Source organism: Empidonax traillii, unplaced genomic scaffold (assembly GCF_003031625.1).
Source record: "Empidonax traillii isolate 1590-97213 ecotype Southwest subspecies unplaced genomic scaffold, ASM303162v1 scaffold197:size915647, whole genome shotgun sequence".
In the NCBI taxonomy this organism is placed as follows: domain Eukaryota; kingdom Metazoa; phylum Chordata; class Aves; order Passeriformes; family Tyrannidae; genus Empidonax; species Empidonax traillii.
Window position 1 is genome coordinate 470,269 of NW_020955390.1, and position 13,951 is coordinate 484,219.

At 47.2% G+C, this 13,951-nt stretch overlaps 1 protein-coding gene across 1 annotated transcript in view; it reads left to right on the forward strand.

Moving 5' to 3' along the window:
• Window positions 1-891: 891 nt before the first annotated feature.
• The window catches only part of GRHL1 (grainyhead like transcription factor 1), a 39,019-nt gene continuing 25,959 nt past the window's right edge, over window positions 892-13,951 (forward strand). Inside the window, exons 1-8 of the mRNA XM_027886927.1 lie at window positions 892-992; window positions 4,546-4,732; window positions 7,723-7,793; window positions 9,252-9,642; window positions 10,444-10,520; window positions 11,326-11,482; window positions 11,987-12,098; window positions 13,010-13,104. Coding sequence (XP_027742728.1) covers window positions 973-992; window positions 4,546-4,732; window positions 7,723-7,793; window positions 9,252-9,642; window positions 10,444-10,520; window positions 11,326-11,482; window positions 11,987-12,098; window positions 13,010-13,104 — 1,110 coding nt within the window. The 5' untranslated portion in view covers window positions 892-972. The remainder of the gene's footprint in view (window positions 993-4,545; window positions 4,733-7,722; window positions 7,794-9,251; window positions 9,643-10,443; window positions 10,521-11,325; window positions 11,483-11,986; window positions 12,099-13,009; window positions 13,105-13,951) is intronic.

Genomic DNA, 13,951 nt, shown 5'->3' on the forward strand with positions numbered 1-13,951 from the left:
CCTCCCACCCTTATTTCTCAAGGAGAAACTGAAGATCTTTCTGATTTAACTTCATGCATGCCACTTTGGATATATCTGGTGTGTTTGTGATGTTGGTGCTCGTGTTAAAGTGGATGCATTTGCAGCAGTAACTGCATTGTAAACCTGCCTTTCTCCACAAACCCGGGTTCATCTGTGAGGCACCGAACGGCACATGGATCCACTGCCCTTGGGCAGCTGCTATAGTGCTTGTGCAAATGCACGGAATCCGTCAGGTTGGAAAAGACCTCTGAGGTCACTGAGTCCAACTATGACCAGTCACCACCCTGTCAACTAGACCATGGCACCGCCTGCCTGTCCAGTCTTTCCCTGAACATCTCCAGGTGACTCCACCACCTCCCTGGGCAGCCCCTTCCAATGTCTATTTCTATGAAGAAATGGTCCCAAACGTTCAATCTGGGTCTCCTCTCCGCAGATTAAAATTATATTAAAGACAATTCGTACAACTGTGTTTCGTTTAGATTTTCCTAAAAGTGGGTGAAGTACATGAAAAAAAAAGTTGCATGGGACGGGAGAGAGGAAGAAGGGAAGCAGTTTTAGCGCAAGAAGGATCCCAGGGTACTTCCCCCGTCCCCCAGCGTGAGCCCCAGTGCAGGGGCGGGTTCCGGGGGGTGGCAGCCGCTCTGGGGCTGCCCCGGGAGCCCCCGCTCCCCGTCCCGGGGGTCTCTCCCGCCGCCCGTCCCGCTCCCTCAACGCCCTCCAGACTCCGCACGCGCGCCGGCCCCGCCCCCCGCGCCCGGCCGCCCAATGGGCGCGCGTTGGCCCCGCCCCCCGGCCCGCGGCAGCCAATGGGGGGCGCGGCGCGGCGCGCGGCCACCTGCGGCTGCGGGAGCACCTGAGCGGGCGAGAGCAGCCGACAAAAGCCGTGGGAGCGGCGGTGCAGGCGCTGCTCGTCCCGACCCGCCCGGCCAGTTCTGCCGCCCGCTGCCAGACATGACACAGGACTACGACAAGTGAGTGAGCCGGGCGGGGGAAGAACCACCGCGGCCGGTCCGACCGGTGTCGCCGCCCCGCCGGGGGGCTGCGGCTAGAGGGGCTCGCTGCCCGGGGCCGGGCCGGGGGAGCCGCTCTGCCGGGGTCCGCCCCTCTCCGTCCTCTCTGCGGAGGAGTGACCGGAGGCTGCGGCGGGGCGGTGCGAAATGGCGGGGGGCGAAGGGGGGAGGGCTGAGCCCCGGAGGGGGGTCCTGCGGCGCCGCGGGGCGACCCCGGCGGCCACTCCGCCCCGCGGGGCGAGCGGCGAGGCCGGGCCGGCTTTGAAACCCGATCCCCTCAGCGAGGCGTGGGGCCGCCCCCCGCCCCGCGGGGCCGCGCCTTAAATGCGGGCGGCGGCGGCGGCGGCCGCGCCGTCGGGAGCAGCGGGCGCGGAGCAGCGCCGGGAGCCCCCTGTGCCGGGGCTGAGGGACCGGGCCGAGCCCCCGCGCCGCTGCCCGGCGGCCGCAGCGGCCCCCATGGACTTCTACGAGGCGCATCCCTCCGGCAAGGTGGACTTCGGCAGGTAAGGGGAGCTCCCGGCGAGCTCGGCTGCGGCGACCCCGGAGTAGCCGAAACTGGGTGCGGAAAGAGTTAAACTGAGCTCGAGGTGTGAGTGCTGTAACTCCGTGGCGGTGAATGTGAGACGTCGCCTTCAAGCGGATCCCCGGCGGTGTTTAAAGATTCGTGTCTCTTCCTGCACCTGTCACCGTGTCCGTCTGTAGACGGTGGCCATGGGCGCTCGAATGCCAGAGTATGGGGTAACTCTGAACAGATTTGAAGAATCCATTATAAAATTTCTACACTTTGAATGGTTGATGACTCAACACACTCCTTTCCTAGGGAAAGCATAGGTTTTTACCGAAGTTTTTATTTCAATATGCTACCGTATAAAGAGGACTCCAGTGCAGCAGCTCGCTAACTCGCGTCTGTGATTAGGATTTTTCATAGGTGTTCTTATTTCCAGTGACACTTAGTATATAAGGCCGTAGCAATTTGGTTACGTGCACTTCGCTGTTCTGGCACGCAGGAGATGGTGAGGGAAATCCTCGGTGCTGCCTCAGCATTAAAGGTGTGCGCTGTGCGGGAGCAGCTACAGCGCGGCTGGGCAGCCCTGAGCGTCGCCAGGTAAATTGCAGGGTGAGGGAGAAGGCGGCAGGATCCTGGATCAGCGAAGTACGTAGGAATAGTTTCTGTGATCTGAACACAAGAGTGTTGAGGGCTAGGGGATCATTGCAGTCAAAGAGAGAGCATCTGCTTTTTGTAATACTTCTCTGCTCCCACTGGATTCACGGAGAAAATAAAATTCAGAAGTTATTAAAACTGCAGTAAGAAACTTAATTCCAACCTTTGCTGGACGCATCTACTACTTTGTAAGCAAATCCTCATGCCCGTTATCTTTTAAAACTTTGGAAAAATATGTTTGCCTTCTATTGTTAATATGTTCTTGCTTTCCTGAAAGAAGCTGTGTTTTTCCTAAAGGATTACATTCCTGCCAAACCCTGCACTTCTCTTGGTAATTCTGCAAATAATTTTTTCTGCGCTGTCTGTAGTGTGGTGCATTACCTGTAGGGCAACGTGCATTATATTTGTGTGTTTCAATAACAAGTCACACCAAAATATGTAGGTTTTGCATTTGCTATATTTCTGGTTAGTTGCTCCTTTAGTTCTCAGTATTTTTGGTTCTTCCTTGGTTCTCTCTTCGCATGTGAGTTGCTTTGCCAGAGGGAATCAGCTTAGTGCTGTGAGTTCCAGCAAGGCTGACTTATCCCTTCAGCTTGGCAGGGATGGATCAAGTGAACTGCACCCAGGTTACTTCCAGTTACCTTTTCCCTATGAGAGTGTAACTGGAGGACTTACCTGTTTGTGATGGATATTTGAGGCTTGTTTTATCACACTGTGTAAGAATAGGAGCTTGTATCATGTCCCCGAAGAAAATTCTGCTTTGTCCTCTGTTGCTCCCCTGACTTTGATAGAAGAAAGATGTCCTCAATACCAGAGGTATCTGCATTTTGTTGTGTACACAAATACATATAGAGACCTAAAGAAAGGGCTTGGTGCAAGAGCTTGTCTCCTTTGTCGTCGTTGTTTGCTTTTTGCTAACTGTATAGTACTGATTTATAGCCACGAAGTGCTCTTACAAGTCCTGGAAACTCCCAGTTGCTTTCAGTGTCTTCAGCTCAGCCAAGCTGTCCGATGGAAGCTCAGCAAGATGACTTGTGTAACTGATAAAGCATCGAACGCGTAATTTGCTTTGCAATCTTTTTGGTAGAAGGTGGTGATAAATGTAGGATACTGCTAAGCTGATTATAGTGATTAGGGTATTTCACAACTTTCTATTTCACAACTTTTTGTACTTGTAGTATATTTCAGTCCCTGAATGCATCTGGGTAAATAGATGCAAAGAATGCTTATCTACCGGGGAAAGCGTGTGATGGTGGTGGGGAACTGCTTTTTGTGGGGTTAGTTATTTTTAAATAATTATTTAATAATTTTTAAACTATTACCAATTCATTAAAAATTACAAGTTTGGGATTATTTAAGAAAATAAAGAGGCCTTCCCTTTTCCCTCAACCAGTCTGCAGTAAATTAATATTACACTTGCACTGGAAAGAAAACTGTTTGAACTGGTTTGAAAGTCAGATTTAAACTTTATCTTGAGCTGACTTGCAAGAAGAAGCATATATTTTACCAATAGAACAACAACAAAAAAAATACTACATTGTCTGAGCTGTCAGGACAGCATTTTCTGCACGTCTCGCTTTTGCCTGTGGGCAGAAGGTCCAAGTTATGTTGGAGCTTTCTTGTTCCCAGCAATCTCAAAATGTTCAGAGTAAATATAATTCCTCTTTTATATATTGGGACATAAAGGGAATAACTCAGATTTTTTTTCTTTTTTTCTTCACTTATCTGTTAAGGGCATTTCAAACTAGTGTAATGGATTACTTCAACAGTAACCAGGCAGTGAGTCTTTTGGTTTCCTTTGTCAGAGTAAAACCCTGCCGTGTTGATTTCAAGTCCCTTTGACCAATTTCCCTGTGTAGTCTGTAACTTATGGGTAGCTTCTAGGTGGTGTTTTTAGATGTATTCTGGGAGCGAAGACACTTGAAAGCACTGGAGGAAAGAGATGTGTCGTTAATTCACATTTTCTAGTTCCACGTGGTAACTGGAACAGGTTGCAGCTTCGCAGTATTGCATAGGAGGCTTGATAAGTGGTAGGTAGTGTGTGTGTAACTCTTTTTGGGTTGGATTCAGAGCATGAGCAGGTCAGGTGCGGTCTTAAACAGCTTTGCCTTTTTATGTAGGCTGGTGTAATCCATCTGAGTTTGGTCAAATTAATCTTGATTTATACTGAGCATGAGTGAGATCAGAATTAGGTTTCTGGGCTTTTTGTGTTGACTAATCCTTGTAGTATACTGAATCAGAGTGTGAACTCTGTGAAACTGGGGCAGCTTATTTTGAAGAACTTTAGGAATGTTTTTCATGTGTTCTAACAGGTGGCTTTCTTTATTTCTTCTTTTCTTTTTATGATTCAAGTAAAAGACCCGTGTTGGTTCTTCAGAATGATTCTCTCTACTCTCAGAGACGTCCTTACACCAATGAAGATGAGGCCTGGAAAACCTTTCTTGAAAATCCCCTTACAGCAGCTACCAAAGCTATGATGAGCATCAATGGGGATGAAGACAGCGCAGCTGCCCTGGGACTGCTGTATGATTACTACAAGGTAGATTGGCGTGGGTACGCTCTGGCAGCCAGAGGAACTCTTGTTCCACCTGTGGGAAAGGTGTCATTTGCTAGAGGATTTGACAGAAGCTATGAATAGATCATGAGGACTTTAAATGATGTGGTTTTCAAAGGGAAAAAATTCCACTTCTCTCCTTCTGAAATCTGGTTTATTTTTAGCTCAGTAAAATAAGATCCCCTGGAACTTAAATGTGAAGGTTTGGTAGCACTTTGCTGCTTTTCAGCTTCCACAGCACTTTCTTCGCCTCTTGACCCTGGGCTCTGCAGAAGACAGCGAGTTAGAGAAATAGTCATGAAGAATGACACTTTGGTCCATATCCCTGTCTGAATGTAAATGTACATGGAGAAAGAAACTGCTTTTGCTCACATGGTAGACCACTGGCTTTTGCTGGAGCTTTGTTGTGTTGCCTTAGTCTCAGCTGATACTAAGTTATAACTACAGATTCTTGGTGGTATGTGAGGCAAAAGTGTCTACCTGAAGGAGTTGCTATCTGCATCTCCCTAACCCTCCGTGAGCTTCAGCTACTGTAATCTGTTAATCCTTTGGCAGTTGTGGTTCTCTTCCCCAGCATTCATGGTCTTCTCAGAGACACGTGCCTTCCTGGTTGCTCACAGCTGACTTGAGCAGTCAAACAGATTCTGGTCTGCAAGGGGTGCATTTTGCTGAGCTTTCTTTCCTAAATACCAAAAGTATAAGCCAGGGTAGTTGTCTCCAGTCCAGATCAGTAGAGACTAGCAGGCATTTCCAGGCAGGGAGGGGTCCTGCTTGTGTTCAGACAACTGTGCTGTGGTGGCCTGGCTTACTGGGTGGAGATGCCTGTTTTTTCTTTGCTGAGCGTGCAGGAGTCTGATTTGGCTCTTGTGCCTGGCATTTTGGCCAGTGCCTTTCAGCCTTAGTGAGTGGAGGTGCCAGCCTGAATATGTTCTTCAAGCACAAGGAGAAGTTGCCTGGTGCAGACAAAATCCTTGCCTGCCTTTTTTAGAAGTTGAACACGTCGTATGTATCAAAATATTCTTGTAATGCTTAATATGGAGATTAACACTCCACACACACACGACAGAATGCCACAGACTCACTGATGTGGATGTTATTTTTGTGAGAAAACTGGCTTTCTGCTTTGTGCCCGTGCTTGCTATGCTTTTGGGGGAAAAAAAAGGAAGAAACAACAACATGCTTTCACTGGAACAATTTTAATCCGCAAAATCAATTTTGATCTCTAAACCTGTAGATTACAAAAAGAACGTTGATGTTGATCCTTCACGCTCAGCAAAGCAGAAGAGATTTGCTGTACATAAATGCCTAATTCAGGGTTTCCTCTTATGTTTGGGTATCAGTGGGTGTACAGAAAAAAATCAGTGGAAGAACAAGTATGCTGCACACCTGGGTGAAGCAAAATAGTTAGAGGTTGAAAGATTTATTGTGGGCTGTTATGGAGTAATGTTGGAGAGGTGTCTAGGCAGTTCTAGTACGCCCCCTCTGCAGTATTAAAAGCAGCTGATGAGATCACTTTTGTATTTAAAAAAAACCCAAACCAGCAAAATGAAACAACTTTCGTTTCCTTCCATTTGACTAATGGGCTACCTCGATTGCTCAACTGTGGTTAATAAGGCCTTATAGGCAACAAATTTTGAGAAAAATCTATCTTTTGGGAGCATTGGCCAAATGCAGCTTGGAAGACTCTTGTTTTTCAGACTAGCTAGTGCTGGTCTCCCATCAGTCTCCAGCTAGAGGTTCTCCAAATTTTGCTGGTTACCATAGAAAATCTAAGAATTTTGGTGTTATTGGAGATTCACGGTTCTGTGTAAGAATGACGACTTAGTTTTCACGTGGGGGCTGTTTAAATAGTATGCTATTCATGCAGTTATTCCATCAGCTTTTGAGTTAGCACTGAAGTGGTAATTCCCCATGCTGGCAAACAGAGGCAGGATCTGAACAGGCTTCAGCAAAGGAAAGTTGTGGGAGCTCGCTTGTCCATACACCAGAAGGTGTTTACTCTGCTTATTCAGGAGGCGTGTTGAGGATGGCAGAAGTCCTGGGCCCTACGTGTGGGTTGGCAGAGGAGCTTGTGTGGACTTGCTGTGTGGCTGAGGGGACCTGAGCACCACGGGCTTGTGCCAGCAGTTGCAAGAGCTGTTTGAGTTGCTGAGGCATTGGCTGTGTTCTCCATCCAAGGAACTGAGACACCACAGCTCCAAGAGTTCACAGTCTGTGTGCCTTGGCCTTGCAGGGCAGCCAGGAAGATGGGTGTGCATGTGTGTGGATGAGATGACTTGTGTGATCGGTGTTGTGTTTTCAGGGCAAATCATGTCCATGGCATAAAATACAAGAAGCAGTATTGAGCTGTCTTAAACCCAGAGTGCTGGTTGTTACCTTTTGTTTGTAAAATATTTAATATAGCTTGGGCCAGTGTGTTGTGCGTGGCCATGCACAAATATTAGCTGTAACATCCCAATATGCTTATTGGACCTGGTCCTCCACAAATCCCATGGTGTCCGAGAAGAAGGGAGAACCTCAAGTGGTCTTAGAGGGATGGCCTAGAGAGGATGTGTTCTTGAGGAAGTGGCTATGGAGCAGTGTCCTTTCCCAAGCTTTGAGCTCATCCAGAAAACTGAACTCAGCCAGCCTGCAGAGGAGTAAACCTGCACTGCTAGCACAAACTTCGGGAAATCACCTTCTGGTCCTGCTCATCCTGGTGCTGATGCACCAGCCAAGGATGGATGGCTTTCTGCACTGGTTTTCCCACCACCTGATGCTGACAGGAGCACAGGGCAAGGGGATCCATGGGGCATCTCCTGGGGTGGGCCTGGCATCCGCAAACCTTGTGAATACTGATCAAGCTGTAATGCTAATAATGACTGGCCATCAGAGAGTAATGCTTTTTTAATTTGACCAAAAGGCTGTGTTTTAAGGAAATAATTTTTTTTATCTGGGAGTAAGAATTGAATTGTAGTATGTCTTAAATTTCCCAGGTTCCAAGAGAGAGGAGATCTTCAACAGCTAAACCAGAGGTAGAACATCCTGAACAAGACCATAGCAAAAGGTATTATTTTTTATTACTGCTTCTCTGCTTATCTCACTTCCCTCATAGACCACCAAAGCTGCTGAAGGAAAGTAACTTGCTGCACTGTTGTGTTGTGCTGGAAGAGAGAGAATGTTTGCTTTTACTCTGTCCCCTAGATTCCTGTGTTGTCCCAGGAGCAGGATAGGGATTGAAGAGGCTCAAACTGCTTGTTGTTGCCATCCATCTGCTTTTTATGTACTAGTGTCATACAGTCAGCATAGCAAAAGCTGCTCTCTCTGACATTAGGCACAGTCTGGTAGCACAGGCAACCCTTCCCCAGACTGTGGAGGTCACTGGTAACCCTTTTATTTTTGCATGAGGTTACTTCAGTTACTCTCTTCAGATGTTGCTTTTGGGTACCAGCAGCATTGCTGTTTCATGCATTGGGCCAGTAGGGAAGGACTTTGAAGTGCTTGTAGTTTAGTTTTGGGTTGGTATTGCTTGGACTTCCTTTGTATCCTCTGGAACTCCTTTCTTTCTTCCCCTTCCTGCCCTCCTTCTCTCGAGCAGAAAATGGTACTGATTATTACCAATGTGAGGTTTGCTCAGGCCAGGCTTCCACTCCTGCTATCCTCTGTCTTTGGACAGATTAGAACACTTTAAGGACTCGAGGTGAGGTTTTGTGGTCTGGCTGAGCTGACTGATTAGCCTGTTTTTCAGAAGAGCAGTTTGGTTCCCACTGCTCCCCTTGTACCAGCTCTGGTCTTAGACTGACCCATCACCAAGCACGGGAAAAAAAGGTGGCTTGTTCCAGCAGAACAAGCTGAACTGGCTCCTCAAGGATGTAGGGGAGCATCAGAATTGGTGCAAGGGAGCGGGCAGGACCACTTTGTGGGGAGGGAGAAAGGGAGGGCGGGCTGACTTAGTGGCTACTAGCTGTGAGGTCATCTCAGCCACAGATCTGTGTTGTCCTGGCAGAAATGAGTGTGGTGGGGTGGAGAGCGGCAAGTTATGGAAACCACTCGCAGGTGTGGATTTTCTTGGGGGTTTGTGCATGGGAGAGGGGTGTAATTTCCCTGTTAGTGCTTCTCTGGTGGTACACAGTCCTGGGGCAGAGGAGCAGCAACCTTGCTCTGAGTCCTTCTCCCTCTGTCAAAGAGCCGTTCCGTGGAGCCTGTGTGTGCCGATGTGTGGTGGGAAGGGCCTCGAAGCACTTAGTTTTGGACTGCTCCAAGCAGTGAGGATCTGGGACCCTCACCCTTTGCTCCAGGGTAATTCATCTCCAAGGTGGCCTTGGAGATGGGTGAGGAGTGGGTGAGGAGTTTTTGGTTTTTAATGAGTTTATCAGCTTTTCAGGTTAAAATTGAGCTGTTCTGCACAAGTAGGAGAGTTGGTGTCAGCTATCCTTGTCTAAAAGGCTGATAAGTATTTCTAGATCTTGTTTAATGAGAAAATAAGCTGTATAACTTAAGCATGATTTCTTTTTACCCTTTTTAGGAACAGCATCCCAAATGTGACAGAACAGTCGCTCATTTCTGCTGGAGAAAACAGAGTCCAGGTTCTGAAAAATGTGCCTTTCAATATTGTCCTTCCACACACTCCCCAGATGGGCATGGACAAGCGAGGCCACCTCACAACCCCTGACACAACAGTCACCGTTTCGATTGCCACAATGCCCACCCATTCCATCAAAACGGAGACGCAGCCCCATGGCTTTGCCGTGGGCATCCCACCGAGTGTCTACCACCCCGAGCCCCCTGAGCGAGTGGTGGTCTTCGACAGGAACCTCAATCCTGACCAGTTCAGTTCCAACACCCAGCCCCAAAACTCCCAGAGGCGAACACCAGACTCCACCTTCTCGGAGACTTTCAAGGAGGGCGTGCAAGAGGTACCAGGAAAGGCAGTTGCCCTCTTTGTGTGTGTGTGTGTGCGCGTCTTGATCTGGACAGAGAGGTCCAGTTCCATCTTTAACTGTTCTTGTTACATGAGTCAGAAATCTGTCCAGTGGTTTAGGAATAGGAGGCTTTCTCAGAAAGGTGCATAAGAATAACTTAAAATAAAACCTTCACAACATGAAATCATTATCAAAAGCAAATGACTAATCTTACCGGCGACAGAGGCTTTGGCTTGCATACTGTGGAAAGGGTTGTCTCAATCCACAGCACTGAGCCAGGTTTTGCAAGAGTTTAGCACTCCGTGGTGCCTTTGCAGGTACCAAACTGAAGTGACTATGTCTGTAAGCTTTCTTACTGCCAGTTTCTAGGTGTGGTGTGTATCAGTGGAAAACAGTTGGATTATGTAGGGGCCTTGAGTGAGAGTTAAACCTGGATGAAAATCCGTGGGGTTTGTTTTATGGTACCAACTGAAAACAAGAGTGTTGATGTGTTTGATTTTTAAACCAAACCTTAAAGAGCTATGTAGCTATGCCCTTTCTTTGAGATTTGGGAAAGTTTTAAAATGTTGCTCTAAGCTAACTCAGAAGGCTTGTCAGATGTTGTTCTTAGTTGACACCCAGAAGTTTTGGGTTAAAACAGTGCTCTAGTGTCCTGTTAGTACAGACCAAAAATCAGTTGTTATCTGATGATCAGTTTGCTTGCCAGAAGTTTTGTGGTAATGAGTATTGGTTTAATCTTAACTTTTCTTGTTGCTGTTGTGTTAATTGTTGTGTTTCGTTTTGTGTCTACCCCAGGTTTTCTTTCCTACTGAATTGAATCTGCGAATGGCCAACATGAATTCAGAAGACTATGTTTTTGACAGCATTTCTGGGTAATGTTTTAAGGCCCCCATTTGCCCATATTCTCCTATTCTCTTACAGTCATCCCCAAGCAAACGGTACAGCTCATGCCATTGTGCACCAAGTCTCAGTCAGATACTGGAGGGGCTGTGGATCTCAAAACCACAACAACGTCTGCTCATTTGAATTTCACAGCTGAAAATCCTACCTTTGTCTTTAAAGAAAACTACTTTCAGGAAAACTACTTGCAGGGTTGGAAATACACCCGGCTTGGGTCGCTGTCCTTGCACCAGTGCCTTGTCCCATGGGAAGGTGCACTGCTATCTGTCAGCTTTTGGTGGTCTGGGAATTTGCTTCCAGCTGTGTCCCTCTCCCTGGTCAGCTTGTCTTGCTCTCTCTCTCTGCTGGAAATCTACAGCAGAAATAGGAGCTCATCTGAATTCCAAGGGAGGGGAGCAGTTTAGTTGTTTGATTAGTTGCAGTTGACCAAGAGGGCCATGGTCACTGAATAGGTTATTAGCTTGTGAATTTAATTAAATTGCTAATAGATACTTTTCTGTTCCATGAGAGCAGCTTGCTGCTCTCAGCCTGAATAAGGATCTTCCATTCTTGCCTGCTGATGTGTCTTGGGATTTAGCTTGCCAAGAACTTCTCTTAAATGTTCATTCATGAAGGAAATGGTGGAAAAAGGGGCTCATCCTGTTTTCCAACTTCCTTGCCTGTTGATGGCTTAATGAGTCAACTAACAACTTTGGAATTTCTCCAAATTAAATGTGGAATGTTTAGTTGGCTTTCCAGGAAAATGCCTTAGCAATCACTACCCTCTTTGCTCTATAGGAATAACTTTGAATACACTCTGGAAGCCTCCAAGTCCCTCCGACAGAAGCCTGGGGACAGCACAATGACTTACTTGAACAAAGGTCAATTTTACCCCATCACGCTGAAAGAAGTCAGCAGCAGTGAAGGAATCCATCACCCCATCAGTAAAGTCCGAGTGAGTGGCAGCTCTTGTGGTTTCTTGGGAAAGAGGGTGTGTACAGTGGTGGCCTTAAACTCTCCCAAAGTGCAGTAATCTAAACTAGAGCATCAGCACTAAGGCCAGCTTACCCTACTCTTACGTCAACGTTTGTTCCTTTGCTGTCCACCTACTTCCAGACCAACCCATCCTGGCTCAGTCTGTTAAGAAGTGGTGTCAGCACTTGTGTGAAGGTGATGCAACACCTGGAATGAGATCCTTGAATTCTAGTCAGGAGAGCAGCTCTGCTCATCTCTGTTTATGACCCAGAAAGTGATGCCGTCTGTCTTCCAGTTTGGCAGCGGTGTGGCAGGTACACCTCAAGTGTGATGCCTCAAGTGGGAAAGCCTAAAGCAAAAAACCTGATACCAATGAGAACTTCCAAAACAAATGTACTCTCTGGTCTTTTATCTTTCACATTTTTGTTTTTCTTTTCTTTTTTTTTTTTTTTTTTTTCCAATCTTTTCCCTCCTCTCCTTTCAGAGTGTCATTATGGTCGTGTTTGCTGAAGACAAAACAAGGGAAGATCAGCTCAGGCACTGGAAATACTGGCACTCAAGGCAGCACACGGCCAAACAAAGATGCATTGACATAGGTAAGGAACACTCTCATTGCTGATGTCAAACTTCATGCCTAATTCCTTGGCAAGGTTTGGTTTTCTGCTAAAGCTTTGTTATTTTAAGGAACACTCTCTCCTATCCATGGGTTTGCTGAAAGCCCAGAGAGAGCTTTTGATTGCTTGGAGCTAATGCAGTTTTTAGGACTCCCTAAAGAAGCTGATCTTTGGAGGATTTGGGTTGGTGGGTTTTGCATCTAACACCCCCTTCCAAACAACAGTTGCTTTGGCATATCCTGGTGCTTGCAGCTAAATCACAGCTTGTAGTCTCAGTGGCTGTCCTAAATATTGTGTTTCTTCAAAGGGCAAGATCCTCATAGAAATACCTCAACACTAATGATCCTCCTTCCCACAACTTTGCTCACAACTGGTCTTTGGTACATGAAAAAAAAGAAAACACTGCAAATTTCCACTTGCCTCCAGACAAGGCTTGGGCTGGCTGACTTCCAGCCTTCTCTGGCTGAAGCCTTGGTTGTTCTCCTCGTCCCTTCCTTCTGTGAATCAAAGCAGGAATTAATCACTTGGCGCTTAAAGCAGACGCGCATGCAAATCTTTGTTTGTTATTGAAGGAGTTTTATTGAGAGCTTATGTCCTTGCTGTACAGGGTAGAGTTTCCTGCACATAGCAGGTTATGGCACAGAACACCTGATATTTGGGATGTCTTCCTTTCTCACTGGAGTTTCTAGTTTAGAATTTCTGCAAGTCCCATTTTCCTCCTTCCTCACATTTGTTGGGGTTAAAAAGCCATTTCCAGGCTTTTTAATGATCCGTTCCTAAGTACAGTTCAGCTTCCTCTGCTGAAGAGTTGCAGTTTCTGGCTGCTTTGTGTGATTAAGGACTTTACATGGCATGTCTTCTTCCTTTCCCTCATAAATCCTTCTTTCTAACAGCTGACTACAAGGAGAGCTTTAACACCATCAGTAACATCGAGGAGATCGCGTACAATGCCATATCCTTCACTTGGGACATCAATGAGGAAGCGAAGGTATGTGACCACGATTATATTTCCTGTCCTTTTAGCAGATTCAGGGGCTGGGGGAGGGGGAAGGGTGTGTGGCCTACCTGGTGATTAGCATGTAACAAGTTTGTTTACGCTCTTACATTAGGCAAAACCTTCTGGCTATTTCTTAAGAGGGTTTGGATGTGCAACTGGGAGAGCTTTGCAACTGCTTCAAGGTTCTTGGCAGAACCGCCTGCCTGACAGACAAGTACTGACAAAAGGAAGCACTGAGCGTTTCCAGAGCTGATGAAGTGGTGCGGGAGGTGTGATGGAGCATAGCTGGGCTTGGCAGCGAGCACAGCCTCCTAAAGGATCCCTGTGGGAGGCAGGGGCAGCTTCTGAGGGAGTTAAGGCTGTAGCAATGGGCTTGCCTTCAGCAGAAGAGGGAGCAGCAGCTGCTTCTGAGCTCCCAAAGCGTGCATTGCTTAAACCACAGGTCCCAACACCCAGTGACCTATTTCAAAGTAGAGCAGCCTCCTGGTGAACCCTGGTTTGATCTTTTCTCAGAACTATGGGCACTGTGGCAGGTGTGTAGGTACAGGCAGCATCCCTAGCTAGTAGCTAACTGCAGCTGTTTGAGCCACTCCAGCTTTTGGAAAAGGCCTGTATATCTTTCAGGTGCAAGGACAGCAGGTCAGAGAGCCGAGTTAACTCAATTCCAAAGGCATTTCCCACCAGTTTGTTGCTGGAGTCAAAGAGCAGAAGTTTTTCTTTGGAGAGTCTTGGATTTTCATGAAAAATTGGGAATGGTTTCCTTCAGTTTTTGGAGACTGGCTCTTCCCTTGCTAGTGTGTTATGTGCTAGTCACCAGCATCTTGGGGAAAACTACTGA